This window comes from Lynx canadensis, chromosome C1 (genome assembly GCF_007474595.2).
Source record: "Lynx canadensis isolate LIC74 chromosome C1, mLynCan4.pri.v2, whole genome shotgun sequence".
Classification (NCBI taxonomy): domain Eukaryota; kingdom Metazoa; phylum Chordata; class Mammalia; order Carnivora; family Felidae; genus Lynx; species Lynx canadensis.
Window position 1 is genome coordinate 14,799,726 of NC_044310.1, and position 26,152 is coordinate 14,825,877.

Genomic DNA, 26,152 nt, shown 5'->3' on the forward strand with positions numbered 1-26,152 from the left:
GCCGGCTGGCAGGGGACTGACTTCTACGCCTCCGCCGCCCTGGGGCACAGACATGGCCCAGGAGCGTCCCGCCTGCGCCCTGGAGCCCGAGCTCGTCCAGCGGCTGCTGCTCTCCTGCCGGGAGGCCAAGAAGTCCGCTTACTGTCCCTACAGTCACTTCCCCGTGGGCGCCGCGCTCCTCACTCGGGACGGGAGGATCTTCTCCGGTAAGGACGGCGCCCCGGTCCCCCCTCGGCCGCAGCCCGGGCAGGTGGTCGCAAGAGGACGGGCGGGCGCCCGCAGAGCAGAGGGCAGCACTGGCCGCTCTCAGTGACGCTGCCACTCGCCCCTGCCCTGCCTGCTGTCCCGGGCCGTGGGGAACGCAGGTGCTGCTCGGATGCAGCGACGTCCAATTCTTAGAGGACTGGGAAGCCAGAGGTGGGACGGGGAGGGAAGTTGGAAGGGGAGGCCATAACTCAGTGCTGGGGGGAGGGGGGAGAGAATTGATACTTTCTGACACCCCCCCCCCGCCGTCCTTGTGGCGCCCTCCTAAGGCTTCCACAGGTTTTATCAGCAAGGCTTCCCCTCGCACCCACTGACCTCCGTGTTATGCCCACTTTTCAATGAAGAAACTGAGGACCAGAGAGGTGACACGACTTGGTCAAGGTCGCACGGGGCACTGGGGGTGGAACCCAGGGCTGAGATCCCCCAGACCCTGCTTTCTTCACGTCACCTGCTGTGCTAGGAAGGAAAATGAGGAACCGAGGCCAACAGCCGGTGACTTGTTAGTGGACTTCAGGGCTTGCAGAGGGCCTTGGAGGAAGCAAGGAGGCCAGGCGAAGTTTGGGTGACCAGCAATGAGTGCTGGCCTGGGGAGGGTGGGAATTGGAGTCAGCACTAATCTGTTCCTAAGCTCCTTTTCTTTGGTTTGTTGGTTTTATAGAGAAAGCTCACTCGAACAAAAGTTCAGACTTGTTTTCACTAAGCTGGGAGGCATTTTCATTCAAAAGAGCGGGGCACCGTGGTGAGGAAGTGGCAGGGAAGCCATGCCCCTCCCCGCCACTCTGGGGGCAGATGAGAATTGGCACAGTGGGCAGATGGGGACACCCAGCCCTGCTGCCCAGAATCTGCCTCTGCCTGGCAGCGGCAGCTATTTAAAGGAAAAGAAGCTCACATGTGTGCCTCTAATGGGTAACCTCCAGCAGCCTGAGGCCAGTTGTGGGCCACTCCCCCCCACCGCCACTCAGCTGTGAGCCTAGCTGCGAGCCCCCGCCTCCCCTTGTACAGTCCCCCCCTCTGGGCTCTCCTTGCTGTTCCAGTTATCTCTCACCTTTGAGGTTCTTTCCGGTTTCACGAGTTACCTGAATCTCAAACATCTTTGAGCAGGAGAAGTAACCTTGAGTCCCTACGTGAAAGGGTGGTGAGGAATGCTCTCCATTGACACAACCCGGCAATCCTAGAGAACGGAACTGAGGCTCACAGAAGCTAAACGCCCGAGATCACAGAGCTGGGATTCTAATCCGGAGTTCCCCTGACCCCAAGGTGGCTACTCTGTAGGGAATCCAGCCTGGCCCGGTGGCTCAGATGAGTATTAAACATTAACCACCACCACAAACAACACTGCAGCCCACACTGCCCCGTGGCTCCAGGGTCTTAAACATCGAATCAGCCGTTGGTTCTTTCCAGTGCCTCTTTGCATGGATTCGTTCATTCAGCAAATATTTGCTGTGTACCGTGACGTGCTAGGTAATGTGTGGGCCAAGCCCCGGGGATAGCGCCATGAGCAGAAATGACATCGTCTCTCCCCCTATGGAGGTCCCTCCTCTTACACAGGTCATGGTTCAAAAGGGAGGCCTCGACCGATGACTGCAGGAGTGGTTGAATGAGGTGAGCAGGAGTGTGGCCTATTTAAGTTGCGGGAAGGAACCTGGTTGTGCCGTGGGGATTTAGGGATGCCCCCTGGGATGGGGCGAAGGCCCTGGATTAGGGGCTGCTGGGTTTGAATCCTGGTGCTGCTCTTTATCGGCTGTGGGATGCCGGGCAACACCCTTCACCCAAATGTGCCTTACGCATTTGTTGAGCCGAACACGGTGTGCCCACCTTTCTGGATGGCTCTGAACAGAGCTGCTTTGCCTAGCCCAGCACGGCACCAGGGTCCTCCCTGATGGCTGGTGCCTGTTATCATCAGCCCTGGAACCTCAGGTTGTGAGGCTTTAAGCAAGTCGATGCCTGTAAAGTGACTAGCCCAGTTTCTGCCACAGTGGCTGCTTCTCCTTCTGTTAAAGGTATTGTTCTATCATTACGATTTGGAGGCAGCTTCTGGATGACTTGTGAAGGCCAAGCATTGCCACTGAGATTTGATGAGGTAGGAAGTAGGGAACCGGGGATGTTAAGAAGAAGAAGAGTAACATGAAAGTAGAATTCAAGGACAGTTGGTCTGACAGGTACTCAAGGAGGGCCAAGACAGAGGAGAGAGTGTCAGGGGGAGGATGTCTGTCTTATTTGCTGATCGTCCACAGGACCAGTGCATTGCCCAGCCTGTAATATGTCCTCCGTTGAGGTTTGTTGAGTGTGCGAATGAATGACTCAGACTGGGGCGGTGGCCATTGGAACAAGGAGGAAGGAAAGACCTGAGGAAAACCATCTGGGACGAATGGACTGGGCTTGGGATGAGCAGTGTAGAATGAAGGAAAGGAATATGGTTCTAGAGTTTCAGCCAGGTAGACCAGGGGCATGAGGAGGCACTGACCAAGGTGGGAGCTGGAGTAGTAATAGCCACAAGGCACTGATCCTTCACTAAGCACTTGGTATGGAAGATCTCTTGTAATCTCACAGCCACCACATGAAGGGAGACGATGAGTGTCATGTGTTGTAAGTGACAGAAACCAAGCAGAACCATTATGGGCAAGAGTAGATGGTATCTCCAGGACAGTTGGATCCAGGAACTCCGATGTCACCATGTCCTTCTTTATCCTCCTGGGTGCTTGCTTCTTTCTCTTATCCTGTAGGTGGGCTTTCTCCAGGCATCAGGGGACATGAGTGCAGGCAGCCTCTGGTCCATATTCTTTTACAGCCTCAAAAGCAGAGAGGAAAGAACTCTCCTCAGGGTGCCTGGGTGGCTCAGTCAGTTAAGCATCCAACTGTGGCTCAGGTCATGATCTCACAGTTCATGAGTTCGAGCCCTGCATTGGGCTCTGTGCTGACAGCTCAGAGCCTGGAGCCTTCTTTGGATTCTGTGTGTGTGTGTCTCTCTCTCTGCCCCTCCCTCACTTTGTCTCTCTCTCTCTCTCTCTCAAAAATAAAAATTAAATTTTTTTTAATTTTTTTTTTTAACATTTATTTATTTTTGAGACAGAGAGGGACAGAGCATGAACAGGGGAGGGGCAGAGACAGAGGGAGACACAGAATCTGAAACAGGCTCCAGGCTCTGAGCTGTCAGCACAGAGCCCGACGCGGGGCTCGAACTCACGGACTGTGAGATCATGACCTGAGCTGAAGTTGGATGCTTAACCGACCAAGCCACCCAGGCGCCCCAAACATTAAATTTTTTTAAAAAAATCAAATTCCCTATTTAAAAAAAGAAAGAAAGAGAGAGAGAGAGAGAGAGAGAGAGAGAAAGAAAGGAAAGAAAGAAAGAAAGGAAAGAAAGAAAGAAAGAAAGAAAGAAAGAAAGAAAGAAAGAAAGAAAGAAAGAAAGAAAGAAAGAAGAAAGAAAGAAAGAAAGAAAGAAAGAAAGGAAGGAAGGAAGGAAAGGAAAGGAAAGGAAAGGAAAGGAAAGGAAAGGAAGGAAAGAAGGAAGGAAAGAAGGAAGGAAGGACGGACTCCCCTTCACTAGCTGGAGATGGAAAAACTCCAGGGAAGAGCTCTGATGGGTCCATCTCCAACCACATGCACATCCCTGGGCCAATCACTGTTGTCATGATAGAGTAGTGTGATTGGCCCAGCAGCACATCCCTTCCCAGTGGGGGCTGGGTGGGTCTGTTACCACAAGAAGGAGTGTGCAAAAGCCCAAGGCAGGGGCGCCTGGGTGGCGCAGTCGGTTGGGCGTCCGACTTCAGCCAGGTCATGATCTCGCGGTCCGTGAGTTCGAGCCCCGCGTCAGGCTCTGGGCTGATGGCTCAGAGCCTGGAGCCTGCTTCCGATTCTGTGTCTCCCTCTCTCTCTGCCCCTCCCCCGTTCATCCTGTGTCTCTCTCTGTCTCAAAAATAAATAAATGTTAAAAAAAAAAAAAAAAAAAGCCCAAGGCACCCTCTACGAATGAGACAACTGAGGTCGTGCTCTTTCTGCCGCCCCATTGCCACAGGGTGCACGTGCAGACAGGGACAGAAAGTGTGCTGAGAGAGGGGGACAAATGGAGGGCATTTAGCCAGGATCCCTGGATCTCCTTCTGTAGATGGAAAGGGAGGGCAGATGGTAGTAAGGCAGGGCCTGGAGAGGAGGGGACCTAGGAGAGGAGGGGACCTAGAACAGTCAGAGGAAACCTGACAGGGCACAGGGCGGGGATTAGAGTTTGTAGTTGATCGTGGGACGGGTCTGCCCAGCTCGTGACTTTCTCCAGCTGCACCAAAGCCCAGCCCGTGTGGAGTTTCCCTCCTCAGAGGCCACCTCAAAAACAAATCTGACAGCCTTGTTGTCATGATCTTGTAATAATGGTCCTTTCCCCTCGATGCTGACTGACCAGGGCCTTGTGCCCTCCCGGGGTTGGATCACCGGGAGGGTGATGGATCCCAACAGTTACCTTCTGTGATTGCTGTGGGAGAGCTGTGGGGAGAGGAGGAGCCCACGGGGGGAGGCAGAGCTACAGAGGGAGAGGGGGGTGGGGACACAGAAGAGATGGGGCAGCAGGGGGTTGGCAGGGGCAGCCAGTGTCTGCACAACGCCAGATAGGAGGTGGCAGAGGAGAGTCATGGAGACCACTCTTTCCTGGCACCCCCCAAGGGATGGGTGAGTTTGTCCTTGGGACACTGGTCTATCTCCCTCACTCCTCCCTGGAGGAGCTTCACACTCTATACGCCCCTTCGCCATTTAGGGGAAAAGCCACTTTACTGGATCAGCTGTCATGAATTCTGAGAGGAACAAGCTGCATTTCTAAAAAGATTCTTAAAGATGTCCTGGTCAATCGCTGAATCCAGCTTGTCTGGGCTTTAACCTTTAAATCTGGTCCTTCATCGCCTTCCCTTAGGCCAGCCCCTGGCTTCCCCTTCTCCTCCAGGACTGCTCTCCAAGCACCCTCCCCACCGCTGACCCCTCATAGCACTTCCTGGTAAGTCAAAGCAGGTGTCTCTAACTGGCTTCCTGTCCTTACAGCCCTCCTCACACCCACCACACCTGTCTTCCCAGCTCATCCATTGGTCCTCTCCACTGTCACTCAAAAACAGCTCATTACGAAGAGGAGCTTCACCAAAACCCCTGGGCTCTGTAGTTGAGCTCGAATGTAATTCATATGTGACACTGTGTGTTGCCTGTGCAGTGGGCTGGGAGGTGGGAATGTGGAAAGAGTGTAGTATTGCTTCAAGCCCGTGGACGTGACATTTTTCTGGTTTGGTGATTCTCAAATACGGTCCCAGACCTGTAGCCTCAGCACCTCCTGGGACCTTGCTGGAAATGTGAATTCTTGGGATCTGACCCAGACCTACTGAAGCAGAAACTCCAGGAGGAAAGGGGAAGGTTGAAAAAAAAATTTTTCTTTTGAGAGAGAGAGAGAGAGAGAGAGAGAGAGAGAGAGAGAGAGAGAGAATCCCAAGTAGTATCCATATTGTCAGCTCAGAGCCCGATGCAGGGCTCAATCCCATGAACAGAAACCAAGAGTCAGATGCCTAACTAATTGAGCCACCCACGTGCCTCTGAGAAACCTCTTTTAAGAAGCTGTCCAGAAGACGCTGATGCCCGCTGTGTGTGACAAGGACCGTTTTAACTGTATTTAGGTCCCTCAAGAGAGACGGTGCTCAAAAGCACTGCTCTTTTCTCTGGGTGGCCAGGCCCAAATCCCCTCTTTGGAACTTCTTTCCTTGCTAACGGCTTGATCACATCTGACCCTCGCCCTGCCTTAAGCGCCAAACCCACTCTAAAACATGTCCTCGCTGAACTGCCATAGAGAAAAAGGACAGCCCTTTGTATCTGACAGGTCAGGATGTAAGTCCAGGCTCCCTGCCAGCAGCCTCAGCCTTTACCTTCTCTAAAATGGGGTTATAACAGCCTCTGCCCTACAGGGTTGTTAAAAGGGTCAACGACACGATACAGATAGAAGTGTTCCACGGAGTGCCAGGCAGATGAAAGAAAAACAATGGAAGAAAAGAAAAGAAAGCAGTAATGACAGCCCTATCATCCTGGTGTTATTTGGCCCAATCTTACAATTGTGGATTCCTAACTTGGCATCATACCAGCCCGTCTCGCACGTATGTTTCAGAGTAAGTGAAGGCCACACTGGCCATGGCGTTGCTTTGCCTGGCTAGACGACAGCCTGTTTTCTGCGCGAGAGAAGCAAAACGAACCTGTCTGGCCTTTCTTGATCAGAGTACACGGCCGAGGCCTTTCTTCCCATTTTTTCTTTTTCTCTTTTTGAACAAGAGGAGGAAACTCCACTTGAACTTGCTGGAGGCCCCACGTGAAATTATAACTTTGCACCTTAGAGGTCTAGCACCCCAGTGGGAAATCACAGTCATTGAAGTGCGGAGAGAGTCTCACGGGCCTCATTGTTCCAGGCCCTGGGCATTCTGCACCCAGGAGCCCCCGCCCTCAAGAGGTTTACACTGTGACCTCAGAATTAGACAATAAAGACGTTTATTTCAGGAAATGTCAAGGGCTGTGATGAAATTAAAGCAGGAGAAATGGACCGAGAGGGTAGGAGGCCATGAAGGGAGGAGGCACTCTGAGACAGGATGACCATGGCAGGCCTCTCTGAAGAGGGTACATTTGAGCAGAGACAGGAGTAGGGTGAACCATAGGCACGTAGGGGAAAAGAGTTCCGGGCAGTGGGAACAGCCGGAGCAAATGCCATGTGCCAGGAGGGCACTTGGCATCCTTGGAGAACAGCTGGAAGGCCGGCAGGCCTCAAGGGCAAAAGGAGATGAAGTCTAGGAGGTAGGCAGGTTGGCACCAGATTAGGTAGGACCTTGTCTTCGTGGAAAGGATTTCAAAGTGCCTGAAGGACAGAGGCAGGGCCGCTGTCACACCTTATCCAGCAGGAGTAGAAGCTCAGCCACACAGGCCTAAAAAGTCCAAAAAGCTGGACTTTTGTGCCATTAATAGCAGCAGCTGGGCCACTGCCGAGCACTTAGTCTGCGTCACGCTTTGTGCTAATTGCTTTACGTGCGTGGTCTCAACTCATCCTCGCGCGAGTTCTCCGAGGAAGGCGCCATCGCTTTCATTTTACAAATGAGGATACTGAGTCTTGAGGAGGTTTTAGTCTCTTGCCCAAATTCTCAGGGCCAGTGGGGCAAAGGGTCCCAGGGGCGGAAGAGAAGCCAGGGGCTCTTTCTGCAAAGCTCTGTTTGGGCAGTGGGGTGGGTGAGTGGGCTCTGGCCCTTTGAAATTTTTAGACACAGTTAAGGGAAATTTCTCTTGATGAGGCCACTCTGAATTTCAAATGCAGCCACAGGCAATTGTCCTGAGGGACTAGCCTTCTATGAAACCCAAGATTTATGTGAATCCCGCTTAACAGGGAAAGTGGCCCTGAGGGACAAGGCAGGGCTGGGATGGTTGCCAAGACAGGGAATGAAGTGGCGGGACAAAGTTAGCAAGGATCTTACTCTGAGAGAGGCAGAAGTCAAATGCAGCCAGGCCAAAATCAGCAACAGTGGGCCAGGGCAGGCAAGGGCATGTTTAAAGAAGTCATTTCAGGCAGGCATCAAGGAACCTGGCCGGGGAGACTAGGTGGGGACCAAAAGAGGCGTATTCATTTATTCATTTAACTTCCGTTGACCCTGAGAGAGGGCCGGTTATCCCGGCTATACTCACATAGGAATGTGAACAAAGCTTGCTCGAAGTCAAAAACATGTGGCGTTCAATAAATGTCTCAATCATTACTTTCAGGGTTGCAACTCCCTGATCGCTCTTGGTCCTGTCTCCCAACTGTATTAACTGACATCTGTGTGGTTGTAAACAACAGACCCGCCCGCTAACTAGTTTGGACAAAAGGAGGGAGTATTGGCTCCTAAAAGTTGGGGAAGAGCTGGCGCGTAGCCGGGCCTCGGGGGCAACTGCGCCAAGCCAGACCCTCTTCCAGTCTCTCTCATCTCATCTTTCATCCATTCTTTAGTGTGTCCATTTCATTGTCTCCTAATGGTCTCCTCCGTAATGAATGGAAACCAGGCCACCAGCAGGTCTCAAGCCCACTCTCGCAGTCTGCGAAAGAAACAGAAGTTCCGGCACAGAGAATTCTGACTGGCTCAGTGTGGGTAAGGTGCCCGGCTCTGATTGGCCCAGTGAGTTTGGTGCTCAACTCTGATTGGCCCAGCGCGGGTCAGGCACGCAACCTTAGACCAATAAAAAAAAAAGTCACGCGAGAAAAAGATGGCCGCTCCCATCTGTAAGACGCGTTGAGAACATAGGTGAGGGTCGTTCCCCTGGGGCGGGGAAGGAGAAAGGTGCTACATTGCGGAAACAATAGATGCTCGCTGTCATCTACCCTCTGGTGCCCAGTAGGGACACCCGTCCTTCTTCCCAAAAGTGGAATTCCAAACCTGTTCCCACCTAACACCCCACAGCCAGTCCATGTGCCACTGTTAGTGAACACATTTATCCTGTCCTAGCAAGACACTTGCAGCAGAGGTACCCAGCCCAGGGGATGGCAGGGTGGGGCAGGCCCTCTAGTGACATCCATTCCTCGCCATCAGTTGGACATGAATACCTGCGATCCTGAGAACCATGATGATGTTTAATGGAGCAAATGATTAATCGAACCCCTCCAAAGAACATCCATGTAAATATTGCAAGGACAGAAAATTCTGTGGGCAAAATATATGAGGAGATAAGGACCAAACAATTTCCAAATTTGGTGAATTCAGGAGAAACAAAATCCTGCATAATCACTTAGAAAAAGGGAGTGCCATAGGTAAGGAACAGTCGCAGGTGATGAAACAAAATATACACAGTGACTGGAACACGATGGCTGCCTACTTCTTTCATCTAACAGACCAGGGGGTGGGCTGCAGTGCTGGGCATACGGACTGTTCTGCTCTGCTGTGTTCCACACAGTTGTTCAGGAGGTCAAATTCCTTCTGTCTTGATGTCCTGCCATCGTTAGAGTGGTGTCCACATCCACGTGTTCAAAACTGGCACATGCATGTTCCAGAGCCTGGGAAAGGGAAAGATGAAGCGGGGGAGCAAGCATTGTCCCCACAAAAATATCATCTGGAAGTTGTACCCGTTACTGCCATTCATATCTTGTTGGCTAAAACTACAAGGCTACACGAAGTTTCCAGGGAGGCCGGGAAATGTGGTCGCCGACTGGGTAGTCATGTGCCCCAGTCAACTCCAGTGGCTTCTAGTGGGAGAGCGAACCTTGGGAACAGTTAGTCTTTGCCACAGAACTGGCTGTGGCCTGTAAGTATCTGTGTACATCCTTTCACACGTAGGACCCACTTACCACCTTCCTAAGGGAGGCAGCCCAAAGTCCCACTCAGTCACTGCATTCAGCTCTAAGAGCAGGATCTCGAGGCGGAGTGGTCTCCTTCCTCAGGTGTAGATGTGGCCCCCCTGGCCTACTGGCCCCAAAACTAAAAGGTAATCACCCACACCTCACTTCACACTCCCACAATATTCAGCGTGGAGTGGGAACAGGAAAGAGTAGGACAGAGTAATAGTCACCAACTTTCCCAACGGGAAAAGGAGAAGAACAGGGCACACACGGTGGCCACCAGTCTGTGTAGTTATCAAACTTGCCAGGCAGTTCTTGTGAGAAGACTCCCCACCCTGGCATGCACTCTGCCTTCCCTTTCTGCCCTGGCGGCAACCCCTTGTCCCTGTCCACTGGGGACCCAGGCTCTGCCCTCTGGGAGCTTCTTCCCTGATCATCCTGTCATTGGCCACACATCTGAAGTGGGTTTTGGAGAGAGTGACCTCCTTGGGGGCACACAGCTCTGTCAGCTCACTTCTGATGGTAGGGTTTGGGGGACCCAGGAGTTTCTTTAGGGACTGAACGATCACAGGGTTTAACAGGGCAGACTTTTGGCTTCTCTGGCTAGCCAATTCTATCTAAAACTTAGAAACCTTCTGGTCTATTTGCTTCCAGTCATTTCTGAACTGGAGTACCACACCCAAAGATCCTTTCTCGGCATAGTTCTTAAACCTGCCAACTCCCCTTTTTTTTACTGACTGGCTTCCCTGCCTGGCCCATCCCTCAGTCCTTTTGATGGTGACTGCCTTAAACCTTGAAACAATAGACTGAGAAGGTGACACCCTTCATCAGCTCTTTGCCACAGGGCTGTTCCCATTGTCAGGTAGAAAGATCCCATTGGTAGGCAATGAGTAACATAATCTGCCCTCCAGGTTATTGCAGGGTGGGGCTTTACCAAATCATCTGCCACAGAGTAACAAAGCCAACAGCTCTCCACCTTGCCACATCTGTATTGCCCAAGTCCATGTGTTTTAGATGTTTTTTATTAAAGCCGCATCTCACTCTGAGTCCAAATTTGTCTATCAGTTAGATCTAGGTAAAGCTGCTATAACAAAAATCCCCAAATACAGTGAGTCCAACATGGCGGAATTCTCTTCTCTCACATAACAACTCAGAGTAGGCAGTTGTGCTAGGGCAAATAGGCATCTCAATTCTGCTCTATCCATGAGTTGGACCAGGGTCCCTAGTGCCTTCTCTCTTGTGGCTTCTCCATCCCTATGATCATAAACCACATGGTCAGAGCTGTCCCACCTCATCCCAGCCTGTAGAGGGTAAAAGAAAGGAAGTAAAGGGCAATCAATCAACCTCTTTACAAAAAATGTGATCCAGAAGTTTCCCACCTCACTGTGGGCCACATGCCATTGACCAAAACTTAGTCATGTAGCCATACCATGCTGCAGAGGAGTCTAGGAAATACGGTCTGTAGCTGAGTGGCCATGTGAGCAGCCATATTGGAATAGGAGGTCACTCGTATTACTTAAAGGAAGAAGAAAATACATCCTGGGGAACAGTATCTCTGCCTCAGAGAGAAAGACAAGCTATAAAGAGCACATCTCAATAGTCAGGGGGAAGCCCAGCTTCTGTGGGCATTTGTTCACGGCCTTACCTCCCTGAAAATGGGGAGTTTGTTAGTCAGCCAATCTGAGTATGCCAATGTTTTATGTCATTGGGAATAGGCTTTGCCCCTTGTCCCCCAGGAACGCTCCTGAAAGGGACACTGGGGAGAAATCCCTTGCTGTGAACTCTGCTACCTTAGCAGCATGCCTCCCATTGGAGGGCTGGGATTGCCCTAAGGCTTGTGCAATCACAGACACCTTTTGCAAAGCTTGGGAGTTCCTTGTTTGTTAGTTTGTTGGTTTTGACAGTTCGTTTTGCAACACAATTCATGGGGAACTCGGTTGAACTCTGATAGCTGGTCAACAGCACCGAAAATTTTGCGCAGGCCCAATCGTTGAACCTTCTGTCTCTTAGATCTGGGGCTGGGGGCTCTGTTCATCTTAAGGCTCAGTATCTCCCTTGGCCTTGACGTTTGCTGGGGCGATGGGGCTAGGTTCATCTGCTTTGCTCTGCTGTCCCTGCTCCCGGGCTGTGCTTCAAGATGGAGGCATTGGGTGAGTGACAAGGGTGGGTGTTCTGGGAAGGGCCATGGCACCAGTGTCCCAGCACTTCCTGTCAGACTGCCCACTCTGAGTAACAGGTCCCTCCCTGCGTTGGAATGGGGTAAGCCTCTTACTCAACACCTGCCATGGGAAGTAGTTCTTCTGGAAGTGTCATTGGTTCCCTCCTCTCTTCTCAGGGTGCAACATTGAAAACGTCTGCTACCCAATGGGCGTCTGTGCGGAGCGAACCGCCATCCAGAAGGCTATCTCAGAAGGGCACAGGGAGTTCAGGGCAATTGCTATCTCTAGGTAAGTGGTGGGAAAGGCAGGCTGCCGCTGTATTCATCCATCTATTTGGCCATCACTCACCACGCGTGTGTCATTCATCCGTTCATTCATCCAACACATTTGTTCTGTACTTCCTATGTGCCGGGCACTGTCGGGCTTGACAGAGTGTCGAGGATAAAGAGTTAAGTCAAAAAGTGGACTCTGCCCTCAGTGAGCCTACAGAGCAGGTAAACAACCGAGACACCTCTAACTCAAGGGCAGGTGGGGTTTTTGCTCTAGTGACAGTACAGACAACAGAACGCCGACAAGATACAACAGAATGGCAGCATAGAAGCCTAAAGCCAGAGGGACCTGAAAATCACCTGGTATAGACCCCCTGGCCACTACCCCCATTTTACAGATGAAGAAACTGAGGCCCAGAGAGGTTGAGCAACTTTCCTGGGAATTCGTGGCAAAGCTGAGACCAAACTACATCTCTGGAGTCTCACTCTGGGCTCATTCCACGGCACCATGCTGTGCCAGGAAATCAAACACTCTTCCCTGCTCTCTTTGAGCTGCCCCGGGATCCTTCGCTGTGAGAGCTGACTACTGCCCTTGGCATTGCCCACCTCTAAGTGCCAAGAACCAGGCTGCCAACGCAAGCTGGTGGGGTGACAGCCAGGTAAACCCGGGTTACAGTTCACACACTAATCAGAGTCCAGCCCAGGTCCTGGCTGAACAATAATGGCATTAGCCTACTCTCTCTACATGCCCCAAACCTAAACATCACAGGGTGCTCGTTGAGTTCTTGTTGGCCCCGGACCCAGACTCAGTGGCTTCAGGATTTGAGCATGTGAGTGGGCTCTTTTACTAACGTGGACCCTGTTACGCTTCCGATTTAATAGTGACTTGCTCTTGCGTGTACCTTTGCACTGTGAGAGAGTTTTCTTAGCAAATTAACGGTGCAGGGAAAATGCCACGGGAAATGTTTCATCCACCCAGAAAGTGGGTGCATGACTGACCAAGTATTGGTTTTCAGGACATCCAGGTGCATGGGTTACGTACTAGGAGTGAAGCACCTCTTCACTGTGGTGGCGCTAGAGGGCCTTGCTGGCGGAAACGCAAGCCTCCAGAAATGCAGGGACCCAGCGCGAGGCCAGCAGGGGCCGTGTGACCGAAACAAGCTCCCGTTTCTCTATAGCTTTGTCTCAGTCTGGTCCCGAGGCGGACCAGGTTATTGAAGGTGATTTTCCTGAGTAACTGAAGGCAAGGTGCACTTAGGGAGAAGGTCGGTCCCGGCTTCCCAGAGCCCTCCCTGTCACCAAGGTCTGTCCTGGCTTCCCTTCGGCTTTGGGAGGAATAAATGAGGCCATGCTGGGAACATTTTGTGCAGATGAGCAGAGCTCAGGATGTGGACTGCGCTTTATTTAAAAGGGGGGAGGGGAGAGTAACTCAATTCCAAACCTGATCCAAGAAAATAATGATATTCTGGGTGAAAAAGAGGCCAAAGTCAACAAAAGGATAATGGCACAGTGGCCTTGCTCTGTTTAGAATGTTCTAAATGAAACGCTCCTTCTCCTGGTCATTATCTACTTTTAAAAGGCCTGGGTATCGCTAGCGATGATTAGCAAATCTCCTTATTTACATAAAACCTGCATTTTTCTAGCCACCCAACTGCTCTGCTCCAGGGATTCAGCCTGCACCAGCATCCCTGAGCCAGAAATGTAGTCATTATTGCACTAATGACTTGTTAAATTGAGAGCGTGGGGTTTACAAGATGAGTGGAAAGTGCCAGCTCCCTCGTTAACACTGACGGGTGTGAACGGTTTCAGAGAGCCCCTTCGAGATCTCCGGAATGCAGAGTGTGGGGCCCAGGCTGGGCTTCTGCTAATGGGGAGTTAAGCTTGTCCCACGGGGGCCCCAGCATAGCCATCAAAGCCGAGAGGTTTCCAGCCCATCGCGTCTGATAAGGATGGCCTCAGCGCGTGACCAGAATCAGCACAAAGCAGGGAAACTGTCAAGCCCAGCACAGCACAGGGCAGGAGAGGTGGTAGGCGTCCTGCTGCACCCAGTACGTTCTGGGATGCGTCTTCCTTCAGCCTTTTGATTCTTACTCTAGGAGGGAATGTTGAGTAATGATTAAAAACCCTGGCTCCAAGGTTAGTAAGACCTGGTTTCACATCCTGCTCCGCTGTTGCCCGCTGTTGTCCTCTGCTGAGGATCTGAGCTCAGCTGTTCATCTGTAGAAAGGAGGAGAGGAATGCTGACCTACTGGGCTATTGTGAGGATGCGGGAAGTGATTTCTGTAAAGGTCTTGGCCCAGAGTAGGCAACAGATTAAAACTATTGTTTTAGGGACGCCTGGGCGGCTCAGGTGGTTAAGCGCCTGACTTCGGCTCAGGTCATGATCTCACCATTTGTGGGTTCGAGCCCCGCATCCGGCTCTGTGCTGACAGCTCAGAGCCTGGAGCCTGCTTCCAATTCTATGCCTCCCTCTCTCTGCCCCTCCCCCGCTCATGCTCTGGCTCGCACGCGCTCTCTCTCTCTCTCTCTCTCTCTCAAAAAATAAATAAATAAAATAAAACTATTGTTTTAACCTTATCCTTAACTACTTTTGCAAGCTGAAGACTACCAAAGGCAGGGTCCACAGATCCTGGGTTCAAATCCTGGTTCTGCCACTTAGTAGCTCTGTGACCTTGGGCAGGTCATGTCGTCTTTCACCATCTATAACGTGAGGACAATAAAAGTATCTACACAGTCCCTACCTTATGGGGTTGTTAGGGGATTAAATGAGTTGATGGACCTAAGGTCCTCAGCACAGTGCCCGGCACAGAGAAGTGCAGTGTGAGGTAAGGGTAAGCCAGTGTCATGGTCAGGCTCTCTCTCAGCTCTCAGAGCTACGCTGCCTGGAAGCCATATCTTGTGACTTTTGGTGGTTGAAGCCTAAGCCAAATCCAACTTCCCACTGGAATGCATGTTCACCCCACCCCCTTGAAGACCCTAATACAGGTCACTTTTTCCTGGGAAGTGTTCTTTGGGAAGCTGGCCACGCATGTCACAAGATTGAGAAAGGAAGTGGTGAGCTTGGCAGGGGCCAGATTATATAGGGCCTTAGCAGCCACGGAAGGGAGGTTGAATTTCACTCAGAGCACCTCTCCCACGGTCGTAACCACAGCCTGCCTGTGTCATAGTACTAACATGCAGACTTTATCTCCCCTCCCAGACAGTACTAGACCCCTGAAGGCAGAGATTCTCTGATTGGTCTTTGTTTCCTTTCCCGTGCCTGTCTGGCATGGTCAGTCTGTGTGGAAAGAAGTAAAAAAAAATAACACAGAGTCTAGCCTCCAAAGATCCTATGGAAACCCGAGCCGGAGCCTGGCAATCACAAGGGTTACTTTGGCTGCGTGTGCATCCTGGGCTAGGGTCCCCACCCTCTCACGTCCCCGTGGGCTTTTGTTCTGAAGCTGGGAGCATGCTCAGAGAGGACCCACCTTTCCATGGAGCAGAACCTTTCTTTGACTGGAATCCCACATACGACAGCGAGTTATCATGAGGATAAAATAACAAGCCATCACTCTCTCCTCCCTCAGCTGCTTTATGCAGTTCATGCCAGCTATGGCCATATCCACTTGACACATGGTTGGTTGGTTGGTGGTCTGGCTCCTCTCACTAGTGAAAATCTCCTGAGTGCAACGAGTTTCGTCTATTTTGTTCATTGCTGTATCCCCAGCCCTGATAGTGCCTGGTACGAAGCGCCAATAAATATTTGTCGATTAAAACGAGGTAATAGGGGCGTCTGGGCGGGTCAGGGGGTTAAGCGCCCGACTCTTGGTTTGGGCTCGGGTCACGATCTCGTGATTTCATGAGTTCAAGCCCCACATCGGGTGCTGCCCTGGTGATGCAGAGCCTGCTTGGGATTCTCTGTCTTCTCTCTCTTCTCCCTCTCTGACCCTCCCCCACTCATGCTGTCTTGGTTTGTCCCAAAATAAGTTACTAAGTAATAATAATAACTTAAAAAAAATAAAATGAGATCCTGCATTTCAGTGTTTCGCTGGATGCCTGGGACATTCTAGGCACATATCAAGTAAAAGGATAATCATTGTTAATATATGTAATTTTAAGTTATGGTATATAAGTTATATATAATAAATCTGTATATCATAAGGCACTGAAATTCAGACAGAGCTTATATGTGTAAAGGAATAAGCGCCTAGTAGTACAAGCAATAACAATATGTGTAGAACACTCTAAAGTTTACAGAGTGCTTTCTGCCCTTTATTTCATTTTATCTTCTAGCATTCCTGGGAAGTAGGTGACATGATTCCCCTTGTTTTACAAGCCAAGAGATGCACGTTGGATGGGTAAAAACGACTTGGTTCAAGTCACACACGGTTAGCGAAAGGAGGAGCTGACCAAAAACTAAAATTGAAGCCCAGTGTTCTTGCAGAGATCTCACAGAGCTGTGCGTCTGGAGAGCAGGGACGATGGTGGCTGCTGGCGTAACCTCTGGTCCTCCGGCAGGCTTGGCGGTTCCTACTGTTCAGTTCACCCTTCGTCCTGCTCAGAGCTGGAGGACTGCCTGTAGGTGCCTCGATTCTGAGAGGCGAAGGAACCCATTTTTCTCTTTTGACTCACACCATTTTTTTCATGCCACAGGGCCTTTGCATATACTATTTCCTTTGCCTGCAGCACAGAAAAACGCAGGCCTTCAGAGTACCACCTCTGTTAGTTACTTAGTTTCACTGAACCTGTTTTCTTGCAGGTAAAATGGTCCTTCTGACACTCAGGTTGTCCTGGGAATTCAAAGAAATGGATATCGAGTGCCTGGCACAGATCTTGGCACACAGTAGGTGCTCACTAACGGTGATTTATGAACTCTGCATTTCCTCCAAGGACCGCACCGAACGCCATCTCCTCCACAATATTCTCTGTTGTTCCTCAGGCAGGGATTGTCTCCTCTCACTGTGCATTCTTATTGCATTTTGTTTAAAACGGTAACTGATTTAGTTATCTATTTGTCCACTGGGCTGAGCGATCTCCTGAAGGCCAGAGACCAATTCTTCTTCACCCTTGTGTTTCTGGAGTGTGGGCGACAGCAAGTGCTCACTAAACATTTTCCAAACGCGCTAATGAAAACAACGGGCCTGCCCGTGGCCTTGCCCCCTTGGAGGTGTGGAAAGCCACCTGGTGTTTCTTCTGAGCCTCTGCGACACCATGCGTCTGTGAATCAGAAACTGCTTGGCGGGATTTGACTTCATCAGGCCAGAACTCAGGGCCTGCATTTCAGTAATTGTCCTCATGCCTCAGGAGAGATTGACCCATGTTTGATTCTCTTTTTCCCGCAGTGACCTCCAGGATGATTTTATCTCACCATGTGGAGCCTGTAGGCAAGTCATGAGAGAGGTAAACACCTTTCTTTTCTGGGAAATATAAACTAGGTGCCTCCCTGCCTTTCTAGGCCGTGGGAGCAAAGCCAGGCTGCCAGCCAGGTCACACAGCTGCTGTCCTGTTTGCCCTGTTGGCTGACATCTAAGCTGTCCCAAGCCTGCGTGAATCACTGGAAATTATTCTTTCATCCAGTAGCTACTTGAGTCAGTATCTACTGTGTGCTAGGCCTGACCGAGCTCTGGGGAGACAGCAGTGAAAATACAAGCCAGACCTTGCCGTCATAGTTCACAGTCTAGTGCAGGAGGCAGACAGACAACAAATAAGGAGCAAAATAAACAGAGTTTCTGAGAATGATGAGGGCTGTGGAGACGAGAATGCAGAAAAAGTCAGAGATCAACAAACATTGGCCCAGGACAAATCCAGCCCCCCACCCCTTACTTTTGTAAATAAAGTTTTATTGGCACACAGCCACGCCCATTTCTTCATATTTTGTCTATAGCTGCTTTGGCCCTGCAACAGCAGAGCTCAACAGTTCTGACAAAACCCTGTGGGCTGCCGAACCTAAAATGTTTCCTGTCTGACCCTTTACGGAAAAATAGTTTGCCAACAACTACTTTATTTTTTTTTAATGTTTTTAATTAATCTTTGAGAGAGAGAGAGAGAGAGAGAGAGTGTGTGTGTGTGTGTGTGTGTGTGTGTGTGTGTGTGAGCAGGGGAGGGGCAGAGAGAGAGGGAGGCAGAGGATCCAAAGTAGCCTCTGCAATGACAGAAGAGAGCCCAGTGCAGGGCTTGAACTCACAAACCATGAGATCATGACATTTGAGCAGAGATATAAATAATAAAGAACGAGGCAGACAAAGGTCCACAGGAGGAGATTTCCAGGCAAAGGAACCAGCAAGTTTAATGCTCATACATTTGGTGAGTTTGATTAAGTTGGAAGAGGGCTAAAGAGGCTAGAACGCAGCAAGTAAAGGGTAGGGGTGACGGGGCAGGGCCTTATAGGCCACGGGACAGAGGGGATATTGTATTCCAAGAACAAATGGAACTGAATTGTACCCTTAAAAATGGTTAAAAGTAGATTCAATGAGATTCATTGAAAAGTAGATTCAATGAGAGCCAGGCTGGCTCAGTTGGTTAAGCGTCTGACTCTTGATTTGGGCTCAGGTTATGATCTCACAGTTCATGAGATCAAGCCCCACGTCTGGCCCCGAGCTGGGCATGGAGGCTGCTTTAAGATCCTCTGTCTCTCTCTCCCTCTGACCCTCCCCTGCATGCCCTCCTTCCCTCTCAAAACAAAACAAAACAAAACAAAACAAAACAAAACAACATGGATTCAATGAGTTCTTATTCTTGACTCAGTGGAAGTTTTTTTATGTGTGTACACTTTGGGGAGGGATGGGTTGTCAGCTTTCACACACTCTCAAAGAAGTCTGTGTCGGGGCGCCTGGGTGGCTCAGTCGGTTAAGCGGCCGACTTCGGCTCAGGTCATGATCTCACAGTCTGTGAGTTCGAGCCCCGCATCGGGCTCTGTGCTGACAGCTCAGAGCCTGGAGCCTGCTTCAGATTCTGTGTCTCCCTCTCTCTGACCCTCCCCCGTTCATGCTCTGTCTCTCTCTGTCTCAAAAATAAATAAACGTTAAAAAAAAAAAAACTTAAAAAAAAAAAAAAAAAAAAGGTCTGTGTCCCCCAGAGTCCCAAAAGGTTAAAGCCGCCACCGTCTTGGAGAATCCCACAGGCTTGTGAGCTTCCATGTGACATCATCGGTCCTTCTAAATACAGCATCTCACTTAATCTCCACCCCAGCCGGTGGGAGAAGTGTGGGTGGTTACCCCCACTTCTGAGAGGAGTAAAATGACCTGCTGAAGGACACACAGCCAGATGGTGGTAAGCTGGCACTCACAGCCGCCTCCCTGCCTTTATGGTTCTATGACGAGACAAATTCTTTTCAGCCACAGAGGAGGTGTCATGGTGCTTGTTTCACGGGGGCTTCTGCTTTGGAGTTGTTTAATTCCGGGGGGGGGGGGTGGGGAGAGGGGGGGTAACAACCCCTTTCATTTGCCTTTGTGCCTTGGGCTTTCGGAGCATGTGTCGAACAATGCAAACATCTCCATTTTCTTTCTACTTCTTGCCAGGCCTGCCAACCAGACACGGTTAGCAGAACTCCCTTCCCAAATTCAGCTGAAAATGCCACCATAAAGCCACTGAGTTCACAATATGGACGTCATCGCCATATTGGGGGCGGGGGGGGGGTTGGATAGAGGGGCAGAAATGGCTGCCCAGCACCTTGTCATGTCCAAGGCCATGGAAGGAAACCACATCAGGATGCCAGCCCCCTGGCTCCTGAGGCCCCAGCTTGGTCCAATTGCTCATTGCTGTTTTCTCCAGACAGAGTAGACGTTGGCAAACGAGAGAAGGCGGATGAAAAAGCCGAAAGGAGGGAGAGGCAAAACTGAAACCAAATTGCAAGTAACAAGAGAGGAAGCTCGGGGGCCGGGGACCTGGCGCTTAGGGTCGCACTGCTCGGCTTTCATCTGTATCCTCAGGCAGAACCTGCCAAGCAGAAAAATCGCCTTCTTGAAAGCATTAATTAAAAAAAAAAAAAATCCAGGGGTTCCTGGGTGGCTCAGTCGGTTAAGTGTCCGACTCTGGGTTTCGACTCAGCCCGTGATCCCGCGATTTTGTGGGTTTGGGCCCTGCGTCAGGCTGTGTGCTGACAGTGCGGAGCCTGCTTGGGATTCTCTGTCTCCCTCTCTCTCCACCCCTCCCCTGCTCGCTCGCTCCGTCAAAATGAATAAACGAACATACAAAACCAAAACGCCGAAGACTGATGTGCCTGGAAAGGATGTAGTGGTTCGGACAGAAGCACAGTAGAGCTGCAGAGCTGAGCGGTCACAAACAGCCAAGTAGCCAGTAAGAACGGCTTCCATTAACTGAGCACCTACTGTGTGCCGGGCACCATGTACAGGTGCCTTCCACCCATGGTAACACGACAGCCAGGCTGAGCCCCAGTTTGTTGAGGCCAACTTCGGGGCTCTGCATCACACACAGCCGTCTTCCTGCCTGATACGTTCCTCGGTTCTCAAAGTCATTTCACAGATCAAGACACGGAGCCCCGGGGAGTTTAATCATTTGCCCAAGATCAAACAGCAAGCAGGTGGTAGCTCCTGGGAGTGGGAGAGACCAGGGGTGGGGGGACAGATTTGGGTTAAAATCTTTGCTTTACTGGTTTTGCCCTGCTAAGCCTAAAATGGGAATCGTAATAGCACCTACCCAGGGACGCCTGGGTAACCCGGTCATTTAAGCTTCTGACTTCTGCTCAGATCATGATCTCACAGTTCGTGGGTTTGAGCCCCGCGTCTTTCCCTCTCTCTCTCTCTCTCTGTCCCTCCCCCACTTGCACTTTCTCTCCCTCTCAAAAATAAATAAACTTTAAGGAAAAAAATAATAACACCTACCTCCAAGGGCAGAGAGCGAAATCACACGTGGGCAATATCTGGTGTGTGGTGAGGCAGGCAGGCATCTGCTCGTGTTTGTGAAGAGAAGGTGCTTTAAGGAAGCAGATCTTAGCTGTTGTTTGTCACAGCAGGTGCACATCTGGCCCTGGGGGTTAGATGTTGTTCCTCTGAAGCCCTGGGTCGGTCTCTCATCATAGAACAGATCATTCGTTGCCCTTCAACAAGGTGCCGAGCACTTCTACTAACTGCTCGACAGACATTCTCTTGGTGGCTCCTTCCTCAGGCTCGCTGGGCCAGGGATGAGTATTGCCATCCCCATTTTACAGATGAGAAAACTGAGGCACAGAGAGGAACGTTAGACAGAGGTGGACCCAGACTCAAATCCAGGTCAGTCCCAGCCCCTCAGTCACGCTGCCTCCCTCACGCTGGCTTTGCCTCTTTTCCAGTTTGGCACCAACTGGGCTGTCTACATGACCAAGCCGGATGGCACATATGTTGTCAGGACAGTCCTGGAGCTGCTACCTGCCCCCTTCGGGTCCTTGGGCCCGCAGAAGATCCAGTGAAGGTCGGAAAACACCCACCACCTGGAAGAGCCTGGGTTTTCACGTGTGCTTGAGGAGACAGCCGCCCGGAGAACTTGATGAAGATGTTCTCACAGGCCTGGGGACATCGGCCAAATGGGCCCCAGCCCTTCCGGGGGCTGGGCAGACGAGGCTTTTTCCAAATTACACTCAAGCATGACGGTCTTCACCTGAACCGATAAAGCGTTTCATTCTGTTCTGGGCCAACGTCCCTCCTTGCAACCCACCTTGTCCTCTCCGGGACAGGACCACCCATCCCTTCCTCCTTTCCTGCAGTCCCTCTTTAAAATTCCAGCCAAGTCTGGACCTCTTCCCTGTCAGCCTTCCCAAGGTCCCATCCTGTTCTGAGTGACTTTTCTAATTATAGACATCACGGAACATCCCGATTTGGGAGTGCATGTTTTGCTCTGTCTCTATCATTGTTCACAACTCTTGGGACGACAGTGTGATTTGTCTTTATAGAAACGCCTGGATGTTTTCTGCTGGGAGAGGAAATGGGCACCGTGGAACCATGCACCCTTTGGTGTGGAGAGCTGAGTTTGTAGGCTCTTGCTCCCCCAGATGGCAGGCTCCACTGGCCTGGGCCAAACTGCCAGTGGCCATTTCTAGAGTTTGTTTTGGGCTCTCCGGGCATCGGATGCCATCCACCTGCATGGTTGTAGCTGAGAGATTCCAAAGTATAAAGAGAAAGGCATGAGTTTGTCTAGACAGGGTAAAAATGTATCTCTGAAGACCTACTGTGTGTCTGGTACTATCGCATGGATTCTTTTTTTTATTTAAAGTGCTCAGCAGCTCAGTGAGGTGGGTACCCCCTACCCCCGCTTCTTATAGACAAGGGCACTGGACTTGAGAGAGGTTGACTGACTTACCCTAGGGCTGTAGCAAAGCTCAGGCCCGAATCCAGGTCCTGTAACATCTATGAACCCATTTAGTCTTCACTCGTCGAACTTAAAGTCTATGTCCTCACTTTATCCATGAACAAATCGGAGCTCAGAGAGGTAAAGCCACTCACCCAAAGTCACACAGCTAATTTGTGGCAAAGCTGGAATTTGAAATCGGGTCTGTCTGAGTCCAAGTGTTTTTTCCGTTCTCCCACAGCTGGTATTTGGCTGCCTCTATTTATACCCTTTATATGGCAAATACTGCAGAGAGAAAGATATATAAGAAGCAGTCTCTGCCCTTGAGGAGCTAACTCCCAGTCTGACAGGAAGAGAGGTGTAAACAGGTCAAAGGCACGGAAATATAAACTGTGATCCAGGCGGATACCGAGTGCAAGGTGGGCACGGTGGAGGTGCCATGCTGCCTTCTGGGGTGTGAGGAGGGTCAGGAGGGGACTCTTATTGATCTATTGGTTATCAACTTCGTCTCTCTCTTTCTCTCGTGAACACACACAATTAGGAAGGTGAGGACTGAATAAGGGAAGGAGCCAGGCTGGCCCTCTAAAGGGGGCTGATGGCTCTGGGTATCCTTCCTGGAAGTTGGCCTTGGGACCAGCCTCACTGGCTGGTAAGAATAGAGCATAGATTTCCTCTTTCCTAGGCAAGCAAATTGCCAGGGTCACAGGAAGTGGACAGGTAAGTCACCCCTTCCCCATGAGTTCTTTCTACTCATTTCTGGAGCACCTGCAGGTGTTGCTGTCTGGCTTTTTCACAACACACCCAGACCTACCTGCCGCCATCTTGGGAGGCAGGAAGGTAATTCCAGCATTGCTGCGTGGCACAAAACTCTACCCTGCCTTTCTTTAGGAATGGTTGTTGGCGTCTTAAGCACGGTCTTCTGAATGTTCTCAACAAAGGGGGATGGAGAAAGAAAAAAAGAAAATTGGAAGAAAATATACCAAGATGTTGACATCGGTTCAAATTCTGGTCAATGGGGATCCAGATTTGTGATTTTTTTCCTTTGTACATATCTGAATTTTTTAAATTTCCAAAGCATTAAAAAAAAAAATGTCACAAGAAAAAAATCAGAGAGCACAATGGGTTTCAACTTTGGAGTTAGCCTCCAAACTGTGTGGCCTTGGGCAAGTTATTTCATTACTGTGAGACTCGATTGCCTCATCTATAAAATGGGGATAATGGAGTCACTGTGCAGATGGAATGAAATCATGAGCCCAGTGGTGGACCCTCAAGAAGTTCTTTTAATAAATCACCATTACTTTTATTAAGGGTGACAAATGTTGGTCCTTTGAAGATGGATTTGATTGGTACCAACAAGCCAATCCGTTCCTGTGTTCTAGGGCTGGGGTGAGACCCTGGGGATGCAGCAGTGAATAAGAAAAAAAAAAAATCCCTGCCCGCACAGAGCTCTCGGTTATAGTACTTTATGATGAATATCACCGAGGGAAAGACTCTGAGTGGAGTGGTGGAAAGACTCAGAGTGGTGCTCTGAGTGGAGCTTGCCTGAGAATGGGAAGGCGGCCCTGAGGAAGGATGTTGCACCCAGATCACAAGAAGGGTCATCTGGTTAGGGAGCGGAGCTTGAGGAGGGGCAAAGACTGAGGACCACCTGAGGCACTAAAGCCCAGTACCCTTATACTTTGTGCAAACAGACTGGGGAAGGCAACCCTCAAAGAAAGATTCCAGAATTATTTGAACGATGTCCGCTTGGAAAAACAGCACTTATTTGGCTAGAGAGAAGCTGGGATGTTTGTTTAAAATCAAAGGGCTTTAATTTTGTGTCCCCTGTTCTGAGCGCCTGCAATTTCAGAGCAGCACGTGCTCTGTTATTCGGAGCTGTCTGTGTTTTTTAGGACTCTGAAGCGGAGTCCCAGATTCCCAGGGAAAAAAATAGAAACAGAAGCATGTATATTTCTGCTTCTCTTGCCAGCTGTTGCTAATTGCTTATGTAAAATACAAGGTTCTTTAGGATTTCCTTTTAGTAGGGAGGAGAGCATGACTATAATTGATGGGCGCCAGGGGTACTTTGGGTGCCTATGTTAGAAGTGAGGCTATGGGGGTGCCTGGGTGGCTCAGTCGGTTAAGCGTCCGACTTCGGCTCGGGTCATGATCTCGCAGTCTGTGAGTTCAAGCCCCACGTCAGGTTCTGTGCTGACAGCTCAGAGCCTGGAGCCTGTTTCAGATTCTGGGTCTCCCTCTCTGCCCCTCTCCGTTCATGCTCTGTCTCTCTCTGTCTCAAAAATAAATAAATTGGGGCGCCTGGGTGGCGCAGTCGGTTAAGCGTCCGACTTCAGCCAGGTCACAATCTCACGGTCCGTGAGTTCGAGCCCCGCGTCAGGCTCTGGGCTGATGGCTCAGAGCCTGGAGACTGTTTCCGATTCTGTGTCTCCCTCTCTCTCTGCCCCTCCCCCGTTCATGCTCTGTCTCTCTCTGTCCCAAAAATAAATAAACGTTGAAAAAAAAAATTAAAAAAAAAATAATAAATAAATAAATGTTTAAAAAAAATTTTTTTAAAGAAGTGAGGCTACAAAGTGCTATTCAAGAATAAATAATGGAATGGCCTAGTAAGTCTCTCACACATGCTTAATATTTTGTGCATGATTACAGGAGCACAGAAACAAGCATGGAAGGAACATCCAGTCTGTTAACATTGTTTTTGAGGGGTAGGATAAGGGAAAATTAAGAGGAGGGGGTTAAAAGCTTAATAACTGAACAGAAAATAATATGGCATAACGATTACATCACTTACCTATTGCTGTGTAACAAATGATGCCAAACAAATTCGCAGCTTAGGACAACAAAATTTTATTATCTCACAGTTTCTTCAGGCCAGGAATCTGGGCAGAGCTGGGTCATCTGGCTCACAAGGTCTCATACCAGACTGTGGTTAAGATGTCATCCGGGGCTGCGATCTCACTTGAAGGCTCAACTGGGAAATGGTGCACTTCAAAGCTCGCTTGCAAGATTGTTGACAGGATCCAGTTCCTGTGGGCCATTGCTGTTACTATTTGGTTCCTTGCTATGTGGGCCTCCCCACAGGGCAGATTAGGACACAGCAGCTGGCTTCCCACAGAAGCGAGCAGGAGAGCAGCAGAGAGAAAGCAAGACAGAAGCCAGTCTTTTTGTAACCCAACCATGAAGATGGACATCTCATCACTTTTGCCAAATTCTATTCCCTCAGAGCAAGCCGCTAAGGTCTAGCCCACAGTCAAGAGGAGGGGACAACACAAAGGCATGGTCACTCTAAAGATGTAAACACTGGGGGCGCCTGGGTGGCGCAGTCGGTTAAGCGTCCGACTTCAGCCAGGTCATGATCTCGCGGTCCGGGAGTTCGAGCCCCGCGTCGGGCTCTGGGCTGATGGCTCAGAGCCTGGAGCCTGTTTCCGATTCTGTGTCTCCCTCTCTCTCTGCCCCTCCCCCGTTCATGCTCTGTCTCTCTCTGTCCCAAAAATAAATAAACGTTGAAAAAAAAGAAAAAAAGAAAATTAAAAAAAAAAAAAAAAAGATGTAAACACTGAAGCTGCCCAAGGAGAAGGAAAAGAAAAGAAAGACACAGGTAAGAATGGCTGAGGGTCAGAGAGAGCAGACCTGGCCCTGGTAAGGGGTTGACCTTATTGTGAAAAGTAACCGTCAGTTTCAGGCAGTGACATGGTCAGCTTTGTGCTTTAAATAGCTCAGTCTTCCGAAGCAGGCGACATTAGAGACCTGAAGAAAACAATAAGAGAAATACTAAAAGAGTAAAGTGTCATTGCCTCTGGGCTTACAGGGAGTTGGAACAGAAGATTGTTGTTTTTCATGATGAGCCTATCCACATATGCCATTAGTATTTTCTAACCCATATATTCATATTACTTTCATTTAAAAGAATCTTT

At 50.1% G+C, this 26,152-nt stretch overlaps 1 protein-coding gene across 3 annotated transcripts; it reads left to right on the plus strand.

The window, feature by feature from the left end:
* Positions 1-25,539, plus strand: CDA (cytidine deaminase). Of its 3 annotated transcripts, none has more exons than XM_030325050.1 (4): positions 1-206; positions 11,892-12,003; positions 17,306-17,363; positions 19,481-19,727. In XM_030325050.1, the coding sequence occupies exons 1-4, from the start codon at positions 53-55 to the stop codon at positions 19,604-19,606; spliced, it is 450 nt and encodes a 149-aa protein (XP_030180910.1). In that variant the 5' UTR covers positions 1-52; the 3' UTR covers positions 19,607-19,727. The 3 variants fall into 3 exon arrangements, with proteins under 3 accessions (XP_030180910.1, XP_032450099.1, XP_030180911.1); XM_032594208.1 differs by lacking the exon at positions 19,481-19,727 and adding an exon at positions 25,462-25,539 and having other exon boundaries at positions 3-206; XM_030325051.1 differs by lacking the exon at positions 19,481-19,727 and adding an exon at positions 21,250-21,787 and having other exon boundaries at positions 9-206.
* The last annotated feature ends 613 nt before the right edge of the window (positions 25,540-26,152 follow it).

Coding starts and splice junctions, on each gene's coding strand:
- CDA (XM_030325050.1), top strand. CDS start 53: ATGGCCCAGGAGCGTCCCGCCTGCGCCCTGGAGCCCGAGCTCGTCCAG. Junction 207..11,891: donor GGACGGGAGGATCTTCTCCG/GTAAGGACGGCG, acceptor CTCTCTTCTCAG/GGTGCAACATTGAAAACGTC. Junction 17,364..19,480: donor GTAGGCAAGTCATGAGAGAG/GTAAACACCTTT, acceptor ACTTCTTGCCAG/GCCTGCCAACCAGACACGGT.